At 33.4% G+C, this 12,265-nt stretch overlaps 2 protein-coding genes across 2 annotated transcripts; one reads left to right on the forward strand and one right to left on the reverse strand.

The window, feature by feature from the left end:
* The first annotated feature begins 333 nt into the window (after nt 1–333).
* Nucleotides 334–5,868, forward strand: LOC128177395 (uncharacterized). The gene is made up of 5 exons (XM_052844086.1): nt 334–465; nt 2,600–2,750; nt 4,668–4,790; nt 5,013–5,077; nt 5,610–5,868. Exons 1-5 carry the CDS (start codon nt 334–336, stop codon nt 5,766–5,768), a joined length of 630 nt encoding a protein of 209 aa, XP_052700046.1. The 3' UTR covers nt 5,769–5,868.
* A 60-nt stretch (nt 5,869–5,928) lies between these two features.
* On the reverse strand, nt 5,929–11,087 carry LOC128177396 (ganglioside GM2 activator-like). The gene is made up of 5 exons (XM_052844087.1): nt 10,971–11,087; nt 8,653–8,755; nt 7,128–7,335; nt 6,731–6,932; nt 5,929–6,220 (listed from the first exon to the last, which is right to left on the reverse strand). Exons 1-5 carry the CDS (start codon nt 11,070–11,072, stop codon nt 6,077–6,079), a joined length of 759 nt encoding a protein of 252 aa, XP_052700047.1. The 5' UTR covers nt 11,073–11,087; the 3' UTR covers nt 5,929–6,076.
* Nucleotides 11,088–12,265: the final 1,178 nt, after the last annotated feature.

The raw sequence follows: 12,265 nt of genomic DNA on the forward strand, positions 1-12,265 counted from the left end.
GACTCTTAGATTATTTTCGAACCAGATGGACGCACAGGAAAAAATATCAATAGCTACAATCACAATCTAATAAACTTCTTGAAGTATCATATGTATCTACAGATATTGGGGGGGGGGGGGTTAACTTGCATGAAAACAATTTTCTAATATAATCAAATTGAATTAATGAATGTTTATAGGATTACAGTTTCGTTTTACAGAATTTCTCTTTCTTACTTGATGTACGTTTCCTACTTTAAAAATACATGCTCGCTGTATATTGTGACGTCACTAAAATACACCTATTATGACATCACAATAGAGATAAAAAACCAACCCCAAAAGCATATAAAGATGAGACACAAAAGATATGTATGCAAAGAAGTCCAGCCGTTTCTGTTGCAGAAAATGGAAACTATCAGGCAAACACGGATTGAGTTTGAGAAGTACCTTTTAAACATTGATCCGTACAAAGCCATTAAACAGGTATGTACGTGTACGCTGACCCCATCCACCCACCCAACTCCATACCCTTATATGTAACAGCTTACGACCAGAAAATCGGAGTATTCAAATTTTAATCAATTCAATCTGTAATGCATGTAACTAAATTTTAACCAGAAAATCGGAGTATTCAAATTTTAATCAATTCAATCTGTAATGCATGTAACTAAATTTTATTGACCATTTATGATACATAATATTGATCAATGTATACGATCACAGAATGCCGAGAGCGCTTCTCATAGGCCTATAGAAATAATTTGATTAAAATTAAACACGAGTAACGGCAATGATATCCTGTTACGGTTATATCGCTACTGTATGAAGCGACAAATCGTTAATTTGTGAGCATCGAGTAAATCTTAATTTACTTAGATATAGAATATAGAAAGTGATATAACAAAATTTTTCACAATCAAAATCTTATAATTCAAATTTTATCTAACACAAAAAATTAAATTTTATTAATGTTCAAAACTATATGTATCATCGCCGCGTTATGAGCTACTCAGTAACATTTTTGACGCGCGTAAATACATGTATTTTTTTTTCATTGAAATTGCACAGGTGAAAATTTGAAAAAGCTCGAATTTCACATTATTTCAAAACAACAATTTTATAATTTGTTTTTTTAATAGCGTAAACATTAAATGAAAGTAATTTTTGTGAAATGGGATAACTGACTTGTATCTCTGAAGACAGAATTTTGGATTCAAAACAAAAGGAAAAAAAATCAATCAATAACGCATCTTGGCTAGCCAAGACTTTCTGAGTGGATCAAAACCCTTGGTTAGCGAATATTGTCAATAACGTCGCCAGCGTGCGGCAACTACCCTTAAACTGTTAAATAATACATAGACGTTCTCTCTCTCTCTCTCTCTCTCTCTCTCTCTCTCTCTCTCTCTCTCTCTCTCTCTCTGTGTTATCTTAGGAAGTAACGGTTATTTTAATCCTGCACTAAATATCTCAGATCTGATTTAAACAAGTCTTCATTCGCTTTATGTTTACGCCGACTTTTACATGATTTCGTCGCAAATGCAACAGTACTTTTGAAAATAAACTTTCATTTTGTTAATTTTTACCGGTTCTCCGATTTTGTTGATGAATAAATACTTCATACAGGGTTACTTTCGCCCCGTGTTATTTTCGCCCGTCTTCATTTGCAAAAGGTTTCACTCCGTCTTGAATTCGCCCAAACGAAGCTTTGTTTACACAGAAATAATAATACATGTATACGACTTTGAAATTTGCGCATTCATAAATTCATTCGCTCGCAACGAGGGCGAAAGGAGTAAAAATTAAACGTTGGGCGGATGTTTTCCTGTATACACTAGTTCCCTTTTAAGGAGGTTGGCACCTGAAATAATAGTAATGTCAATCATCTGAAAGTCACTTGGATATAAAAAGGGATGGGGACCTAAAATGTTCACTTATTTTATTTTTGACCAATGTCACGTGTCACTTTTTTGAAAATTCTAAGTCAAAGTTTAAAAATTCTTGCTTTACTGGTGACTTAAAATCAAATTATAACGCAAATAAAAAAATTATAGTAATGTCATCTTTCCAAAACTTTGCATACAAATAGACATATATTTAATGTCTCATTTAAAAGTAAAACAAGTAGGGGTCACATCTCAACATTGAGATATAGCATGAAACAAGCTAAATTTAGGCGAAAATTAGACTTAATTTTTTTAATATGAAATATAGGCTAAATATACCAAAATATATTGATAGAAATATAAAAATATTGTTTAAATATGTTTTTAGAACATCATGAATATATCGTAATACACAAACTATCTAGAAGTTTGGTCTGCACTGAAAATTAGGAAGCTAAAGCAACAGTACTCTTAAACTAGTGAGTTATGAAAATTGTTCATTTCTTTCTTGAAAACCTTCTGCCACAAAATATAGTCCCATACTAAACTCTGCAAAAATGTAATTTAAAAAAAGAAATTTATTCTATTAAGTTTATTTGGCGTTGTAAAATATAAATATATACTACTTGAGTTAATATTTGATGCAGAATTTTCAGACTAGAGGTGACCCAAAATGGCTACCCAAAACCTAAGGAGCGAACCTCTTTAAACTTTTTTTTTATTTTTTCAAATAGCAGGCGAAAAGCTTAGCGCTAATTGAGATCATGCTTCAGGATGCCGAAAACCAATCAAACAGGGTCAGGCGTCAGGCCAAGAAATTTTCTCACAGAAGATTTACAAGGCAAGACCGCATGGACATCGAATCGCGCCTAGAGAGAGAAATGGGTCAGTTGATATAATTCTATTTAATGCAATTAAGTTAGTTAATTTATGGTAAATGGTAAATGTATTATACAGACGCACGTGCATTCGCGCCTGAAGGTATAGCGATTATTGCAGGGAAAAAATCATAACCCGGATGCGTATTTTTAGTTCACCTGAGCCGAAGGCTTAAGTGAGCTTTTCTGTTTAAAATTTGTCCATTGCCTGTCGTCGTCGTTATTGTCGTAAACTTTTTAACGTTTCCATCCCTTCTCCAGAACCACTAGATCAATTCCAACCAAAATTAGCATAAAACAACCTTGGGGGAAGAGCTTTTAAGTTTGTTAAATAATGGACCAGATCTCTTTATAGGGGAGATAATTGAGAATTATTGAAAAGAGGGTGTTGCAAAAAAGCGGGATTATTCCCTAACGTGGAAAGAACCTTTAAATACCCGCAACGCTTAAAGAGTCATATCTAAATATAGACACATTACGTAGACGACAATACAGTGTGTTTACATAGTGGGTATGTTCCGTATGTAGGCAAAATACACAAACATTTTCCGCGCATTTCTATCGAACACGGCAACAACTATTTAATTTTTATAAATACAGTCTTATAAAAGTTAGTACACACTTTCTAGATTTTCTACACTGCTTTATTTACAACATGCACACAAAAAAGTTTTACATCGTATTCTTTAAATTTGATTTTTTTCATTTTATCTGCGAAAAATAGCATAGGAACATATAACAAAGGAACACCCTCTTTGATATTATTTTACGAAAAAACTTTTTCTTAAACACCATTTGGCCAAAATAGCGGAACCTGTGTGGAAGCATCATTAGGAAGTATATATTCAACTTTGTCTAAATCCTAATCCTTTGAGGTAGGATGGGGCCACAATGGGGGTCAATTTTTACTTATGAATACATGGAGACAATTATTTAAAATTCTTTAAAAATATGTAATTTGTGCAGAGGCATAGTCGAGTAATATAAATTCATCAGGTAATGTAAATTCAAGTTTGTTCAAATCATGATCTATTGGGGGGGGGGGGGGGGGGGCACATTAAAGAGGGTCAAATTTTCACAAAGTATCAAACAATCTTTTGAATATTTTTTTTCTAAAATGTAAGAAGCTGGAAAAGTTGTTATTTTATTTGTATATATTATATGGAAGCATCATGACCAGGTATCGTTAATTTAAGTTTGTTCAAATCATGATCCTAATGGCTAGGATGTGCTACGTACCTACCATAAATAATGATGTATATTTTCCATATGATTGTTTAATCTCAGACAAAAAAAGAGAGTATGCAAGGGCACATGTATCAAAGATTAAATACGTATACGTGCAAGATGACACCAAAAATCCGAAATTTATTTTTGTGACAATTTACCGGCGGTCGTAATTTACATCATCCTTTGTCACTAAAGATATGACAAAACCATATTATATAAAATAATATGTAAGTTTATCTCTGAACATTACTAATTGCTCCAAAACAACCAACAATCTTCGAAAGGTAATTTTCACATTATTTGTAGTGTGCATATGTCTTTTCCTCGTGACAGGAAGAGACAATGTCATCGATAACTACGTAGTGGTGACGTCAATAACCCGCGATAGCGAGTTATGTACATATTTTCTGCTATGAACGCTACCTTCATATCCCGTATGAATCATCAAAGAAAGCATTTTATTGTTGGTATTAACTTCTTTCTTTCAATTTATGAAAAGTTAGTAAAATTAACTAAAATATATATATATATATAGAGAGAGAGAGAGAGAGAGAGAGAGAGAGAGAGATAGAGAGAGAGAGAGAGAGAGAGATGTACATTTTTTATAATTCATAATTAATTTAACGGTTTTGAATAATTTCCTTTTCTAAATTTTTAATTTTTTTTTCTTTCAAACTTGGGTCATTCTTTGAAGAATTCCTCCAGAAAAGCGTGTGTTGCTGTGGCCTGGCTCTCAAATGCCTTGGAGAGAAGTATACCAATGGCGTGAAAATCTACAAAATCTATAACAAACTCATCAGCGACTTGCAGGGCATGGGTCTGTGCATATAATAATTTTAAAAATACAGAATATCATCCTCTAAAGATCTTTTTGTCCAGAAACTTTAGTTTCAATTGGTGAATTATAAAATGGACATTTTTTCCCCACAATTTTTTTTAACGATATGTTTATTTGCAATATACATATATTTCACGAAATCAGAGGTGTTTGAATGCCAGTACTCGCCTACATGCATTCAGTCCTTTAATTTTTGAACAGGTCGTGGCCAAGAATGGCTTTTCAATGAGGAAATATTAAAGAATCCAAATGATGTCATCTTTAATGTAAGTTTGTCAATATCAGGACTTAACATTCTAACCTTGAATATCATAATTGTAGTAAATACTTTGATATTAATTCATTAAAAAAGATTGCATTATAAGGTATATATAAATATTAAGAATATCAATAAATGCTTTTGTTGAAAAACGTATTTAACATTAGAAATAGAAAAATTGTTGAAAACAAATTTTATATCGGATACTAGTATATATTTTAAGAATCGATTAATTCAAAGCAAATGGGACAATTCTTCAAAAACTGGAAAAGGCAATTTATTAGGACACATTCCGCTCTTACATACCGATACTTAAACATGAGAATGATACCTTTATATACTGCGTATTAAGTCCATATCTACATGTATCTGTTATGCATCCAAATGTATTGAATCTTGGGATATCATGGATCGGATATCAATATTATAATACGCATAAAAAACACATAGGTTTATCCAGATTCAAATCAAGTTTACTATGCATTGAATTATATTTTTTAATTTATAGATGAAATAAACATATTTCTTTTCTTCTCAAGGTTCAACGAATGAGACACCGAGTTCAGAGAGGAGTGACATTTTCAGAACGAGGCGCAACCCATTACCAGTTCGTGACTTCTCGTTCAAATCTCGTCCAAAAGTTTTACAGGTTTTTGCGAGACGAATTTGACGTTGCCAAGTATGGTAAAGAGAGATGATCATACAGAGAGATAATTAAAAAACCAAGCGATGATGGTGAAATATCATCTACAAAGAAACTATGCCTTGGACGTTTTCAAGCATACCCCGGGGCGGAGTTGTCACATAGCCTGAAACAGAGGAGTGTCAAAAACAAGAAAAAACACTAAAACAAACAAACGAGTTTGAGGTGTTTATTTTTTTAATGAAGCATGACATCCCCACCCTCCCTCCATAAAAAAAAAGAAATACAGATAATAAGATGATACTGAATTTTGAAACAAAGAACAATGTTTGTCGAAGCACCGGATATGCCAACAAAGCATCACTAATCGCTTCTACGCCTCCTTCTTCCCAATAACCACCCCTGTCCATGGGTCTCCTTCCGCTTCAGAGTGGCATCGAATTCAAAGCACCCATACTGTACTCCGGTACTGGGTTGTTGAACGGTTGTTTGAATAGTGTAGTCTCCCTTGACGAGAAATAGAATAAATCTTATATCTTTTTCAGTGTTCTTCATGTTGTTGTATTTGCTGTTATGTTTAATCATATACATGTAAATCATATCAAAAAATCGATCTGATAATTTTGTTATTTTTTCCTTTTTTTAAGAATTTTGTTCAGTTTAAATTTGGATCTTTGTCTAATACTAATGTTCTCATTTTACGGTTATTCATAACGCTTTAAATTCAGCAATATAAAAATTTTAAAATAATTATAAAAGTCGTTACACATACACATTTGTGATCAAAATCAAACTAAAATCATGAAATATTGCACGCTATTGAACATTATGACTATTGATAATTATGCACATCAAATCGAACACTATTTTCCGACGTCACGTTTGTTCTCAGTGCAGTTCCGTTAGCAAGTATAAATTATTGTATTAATATTTGACTGAGAAAAAAATGCTTTCACTGAAGTTGTAACATGTAAAACAAAAATAATAATAATGATAATAATAATAATAATAACTTACATCTGCTATAACGTTCAATGCAGGGTCTAAATCTCCGATATGAATGACGTAATCAGTAATGGTGACGTTCTGGACGGCGATTGGACAGGAACTGAAGATTCCTACAGACTCGAACATTTTCTTTAGTTGTCTTCCCAAGTCCCGCTGGCCTTCTCGCGTTCCATTGACTAAAGTGTCAACAATGGAACAACCGTCTAGGACGCTTTGTAATAACAAAACATATCATATAATTTACATGTTTTCCATTTTTTTCAACGTTGCAAAATTAAAAAAAAAAAGAGAGTATTAAGTAAGGAGACCCCCCCAAAAAAACCCCATAAAAAATACTAAAACACATCAAAATAAAACCCCACACAAAACAAAACAAAACAAAACAAAAAGGAATAATTTTTGTTACCAGCTTCCTATTCCGCCCACACAAGGAATATGAACATCGTGTCCCAGTGCGGTATGGCGAGTCATATTAAAACTGAGGACCGTTCCCGGCTCAATTTGTTGAAGAACTTCGGCGCTGAAGGAGAGGTGTAGATTCCCCGGGGTCAGGACGGGCATGGGACGGGCGGATGCACTGTAGACCTTAAGTTTCTGGTTGACTTTATCGGTAGCTATCAAAAAGAACATGTATCAAGACTCTCACAAAGGTTCATTATATCATTCTTCAGTCATAAACAAAACTTCTTAAAGTAATAAGGAATCATTCTTTGAGTATTTTAGGTGATAATTTTGGTCGCGTAATCAAATATGATAAAGCTCGAAGCGCTTTATGATAGATTTGATCACGCTCCGACCGAAATAATCACTTCATAATTTTCAAAGAATGATTCCTGCTTATTTATATGTATATAATTTTTGGCAACAGTAGGATCAAAATTTAAAATAAAGATAACCAAACCACGCATGTGCCCTAATCATTTTATAACCTTAGCCCATATAAATATACTTTTCATGTTTCTAGCTACTACAGATATCAAGACAACAGACAATTATAATTCAAAATAATATTTACCCTCATATATACAAAACACGAAAAAGACTTTTGTATTTTGGCGTATTTGTCATGGCCGTTTAATTAAATTTGCAAACTTTAGATATATACACAAATATCAGATAAATATAATTGTTTTTTTTTTATAGTACACGTACATCAGTAAGATTTCATACATGTACATTGAACTCGATTTTTGCGACCGATTCAGGGAACAGTTGAAATTAAGAAGAAGAGCTTAGCGCGCATGCTCTTAGTCCAGAATGTGTGGAGTTATTGCTCATTGAATCTACAAAAAAAAGAGTTAACGTTCTCCCCCCAAACAACATGCCTAATGGGTTTATCCATATTTGATTAACCTAATTATACGTCATTTGAATTAGAACCATTTTAACAAGAGCTTGGACTTTGGGTAGTTGTGTCAATCGGCAATGTGACGTAGGCATGTCTAATTCATGGCTGGCCATTCAGCCATGGCTCTTTGAAACCAACAAGATTTGTCTGGCTTATGAGTGAAAACTACGCAGTCGGTGTATATTTTGCTTAAAACCAGCGTCATTTTAACTTGTTTTGACGCAAGGAATAGATATGACATCCTACTGAAAGTCCAAGGACTTGTTAAAATGGTTCTATTGGAATGCAGAGTACAGAATCGACATAGGCCAAGGCACTGAAAAATGTAAATATTAAAAAGATAATAACCCAACCTCCCCTTTTTAAATAATAAAATATTAAATGGATATGTATCTAATCTAAGCGTGCACTGCAACACCAAAATACAATGTTTAAAACAAAGGACATGTATTAATTTTATATTATTAATACTGAGAGCATTTAAACTTCTTAATTTTTGCTTTGGAAAATACAAATCTAACCCTAGCTAACTTTTAAGAAAACTAGAGTAACACTTACGATTTTAAGAGATAATTATACTTACTACAGCTTCGCCATTGGAATTGAGTAAATTCTGCCTGGGCGAGGCACAAGGAGGCACATACTACTATGCAAGCACGAAGAAACATTCTGTCACTGGAATCGACCTGAAAAAGGAGAATGGGGCAACTCTAAAACTTGCTCCTTTATATACCCTACTGAAGATTCATCAAAGGCTGACACGCGAAGTGGTAAAAAATGGGGAAATGTATCATGCAGTAGAAAACACGGTCCAAAGTTCATTTCCTTGGAAGACATGTGAACTTGAATTTTGATGATTTTTTTTCTCATGACAATGAGGTGCAAAGGGGATTTCGGATTTTTTTTTATTTTGGGGAGGGGATGTTTAAGTTGTATCGAAACAATTCGTAAACTTTAATAATCAAAGAGGTTGATAGATGATAGATAAATCAGGAACACGTATTAGTTTTACATTATTTGGGACATTGAGATACATGTAATTTATAGAAATTGTTACTCATGATAGAGCATTATATTTCCCCACAGAAATAAAAAAAACAATCTGCAGGTGTTCAAAGTCCAAAATCTTGTATAAGGGATTATATCCAAGGTTAGCCAGATCGATCTGCACACTGGGTGCGCAGGGACTTTTGAGATAACATTCGATGAGAAGGTGCAAAGTACGCGCAAGAAATCGTTCTAAATTGTGTTTCATGACATAATATTTATATTCAGTGCATATTCCTTCTTTCGTTTGGAAATAATCTACGACGTTCAATTTCCAAAGAAACCACAAAGGCATATGATCACAAATAAAAACGCTATCACACGTTTAGGTATATTCATTATTGCAAGTTTAAATGAAAGTTTTAAACTTACATGACGAATTTGATGTGTAAAAAATGTGTAAAAAATAATAGTTAAATCATATCTATTCGTTTATAAAAACGATTTTTCTCTATCTTCTGTTTTGTGTTGCTGTGCCCCCCCCCCCCCCCTCTCTCTCTCTTACTTTTTGCTACATAGATAAATCAAAGTACTGAAGTACTGCCGGGAGTTGATTTTATCGATTATCATTTATTCAAAATCAATGATATGTGATTTTGCATGGCAAGAAGTATCAGTAATCGAAGTATTTCTGAGAAATTGTATGGTTCCAAGCAAGATTGAACTCTTGTCTTGTTCAACCAAACGCTCGGCTGTCTCCGTTTATCTCCGAAAAGCAAGAGAGACTCTGTTTTGTCGGATATTAACGGAGACAGCCAAGCGTCTGGTTGGACGAGACTACATTGAACTCTAGCGTAGGAATACATACGACTTTGAAAAATATCTAAACTGTTTGTACAATTTAAAATCTTACTATTTTCACGGTATTAATAAATAAGTTTTCTTGAAAAACAATGCTTCAGAATACATAGCATCGAATTTATCTATTATTTTGAAGAACTAAGTGTTGTCAGCGGTATTGATTTGTGCTTAGGTCCAAACACTGTTTCATTTTCGCTTTGCCCGAGTAAGTGCATAGGAGAGTTGATTAAAATCAACTCCCAAAAATGATATTAAAAAGAGATATAAGGGTGAAATTAATTTAAGACGGCAGAACATTTTAAAAAGTAGTAGACCCCCTGATTAAAAGATAGTCGTTTTATAAAATGTCTTTGGAAACCTATCCGTTGCAAGGTATGCAGAAAATTATGTGCATTAAAATGTATACAGTTACTTGCCATTCTAGAAAACGTACATTTCTTTTAAGTGATATACTCAATGGTAACAATTACAAAAGTTTAGTGCATTTTTTTCCGCATGCTTCTCATATGAGAATAGTATGAGATCAGTATGATTGAAATACTAACGCTAAAACTAGCACTTTTCTGAAAAATAAAGCTATACTGAGTACTTTACTGAATATGGATGGTAATTAGACTTTTAAGTGTATATATATAAGGAATAAGGAATCATTCTTTGAGTATTATGAGGTGATAATTTCGGTCAGGGCGTGATCAAATCCAATAAAGCCCGAAGGGCTTTATGATAGATTTGATCACGCCCCGACCGAAATTATCACCTCATAATATTCAAAGAATGATTCCTTATTACTTATATTAATATAATTTTAGGCCATCGTACGATTAAATCTTTAAATATAAATAAGCAAACCCCGCTGGCGCCTCAATTTGGCGTCATTTGTATTATGGGTTATATAGAACAAAATCGATACGTAGTGTTATCACAGACAGAGACACTGGATAATGTAAATATATATATATATATATATATATATATATATAAATAACTCTCGAATTGACATATACCTGCCCATAGTGAATGATAAAGATATACATAAGGCACAGAGAAATTCACCTTTTTGGAGGTCCATCTCCACCCCGGCCGCGGCTTGAACTCACGACCTCTGGAACCCATTCTCCTAGCAGTGAGCGGCCACCGCGCTAACCACTGGGCCATCTAGGCAAGACTATATCTTGGTTTCGATGACGAAGGGAAACTAGCGCGCTGGTCGCTCACTACACGGTCGTTTGAGATACAGGTGGAATGCAGTTAAACGACAATTATGAGAGAACAGAGAGTATATGTCAATTTGAGAGTTATTGCAATGTTTGTGCTTATTATATGTATATTTCTATGCAATGTGTATCGTCCCGATCCTCTCAAAGTTGTCGTTTAACTGCATTCCAATTCTAATTTGTCGATAGTACGATGATTTGTTAACACTCGTGAATCTAATTACCGTATTTAGTATGGGAAAGGGGGGGGGGGGGGACCAAAGACACAGGTCAAATACCATGCATCACTTAACTGATTACACTATGAAAGTCCCTTGTCAATCATTTTTCCTTCCAAAACATATGATATTCATGATATTCATCAACTTTCGGTAAACATTTAAGATAGGAAAAGAAATATGTTCCGTATAAGTACATGCAGTGTTATTTAAAAAATGAACTAACCAAACAATAATGTCTCCATTGGTTTGTTAAAGAATCTATGTGTTTCACCAGTAACCCTCTTTTCGTATTCTAATAAAAAAAATCACTTCAATAAAATAATATTAACATTAACGAACATTAAATTATATATATTTATAAATGGTAAGGGAAACACGTGTTGTTATTGTTTCCGGTGTTATTTATAGTATATCGATTTCGATTGGTTTATTGACGAGTATACGGGGTTAAGTGTACTCGTGCGGAACAGGTAGTTTACCTGTGTCCAGGTATTAGGGTATTTAAGTCATTCGAGGTTTCGCTGCTTTACGTGCAACAGCCTCCCTCCCCTACCTTTACGTTTGCTGTGTACATGTATCTAATGTTTTATTTTTTATATTGTAGAATGTTGATTATGAACAAGAAGAGTAAATGAATATACTTATAAAGATTTTGAATTAAAATTAAGTCTGTTGCATAGACGCAGGCGAAGCAGTTCCTACATATGTGTTTGAGTTTTAATTTATAAATAATTTATGTTCATTTGAACTGGTGAATAAGAACATAATATAAACTTAAAAATAAGGATTAGAATGTGGGTTAATTTCCTCGAACTGATCTTCTATAAAAGATAATTTTGTTTTTGATAAATAGAATTAAGGTACATGTATCCTTTTTCACACCATATTTGCAATAAACAAGTTGAAATAATTT

This window comes from Crassostrea angulata, chromosome 3 (genome assembly GCF_025612915.1).
Source record: "Crassostrea angulata isolate pt1a10 chromosome 3, ASM2561291v2, whole genome shotgun sequence".
Taxonomy (NCBI): domain Eukaryota; kingdom Metazoa; phylum Mollusca; class Bivalvia; order Ostreida; family Ostreidae; genus Magallana; species Magallana angulata.

Excerpts from the sequence above, each read along its gene's own strand:
- LOC128177395 (XM_052844086.1), top strand. The coding sequence starts at position 334 with ATGAGACACAAAAGATATGTATGCAAAGAAGTCCAGCCGTTTCTGTTG. Across the intron at positions 2,751-4,667 it reads GCGCCTAGAGAGAGAAATGG|AATTCCTCCAGAAAAGCGTG; the intron begins GTCAGTTGATAT and ends CATTCTTTGAAG. Across the intron at positions 5,078-5,609 it reads CAAATGATGTCATCTTTAAT|GTTCAACGAATGAGACACCG; the intron begins GTAAGTTTGTCA and ends TTTCTTCTCAAG.
- LOC128177396 (XM_052844087.1), bottom strand. The coding sequence starts at position 11,072 with ATGGCCCAGTGGTTAGCGCGGTGGCCGCTCACTGCTAGGAGAATGGGT. Across the intron at positions 7,336-8,652 it reads ATTCCAATGGCGAAGCTGTA|CTACCGATAAAGTCAACCAG; the intron begins GTAAGTATAATT and ends TCTTTTTGATAG. Across the intron at positions 6,221-6,730 it reads CATTGAACGTTATAGCAGAT|GGAGACTACACTATTCAAAC; the intron begins GTAAGTTATTAT and ends TTTCTCGTCAAG.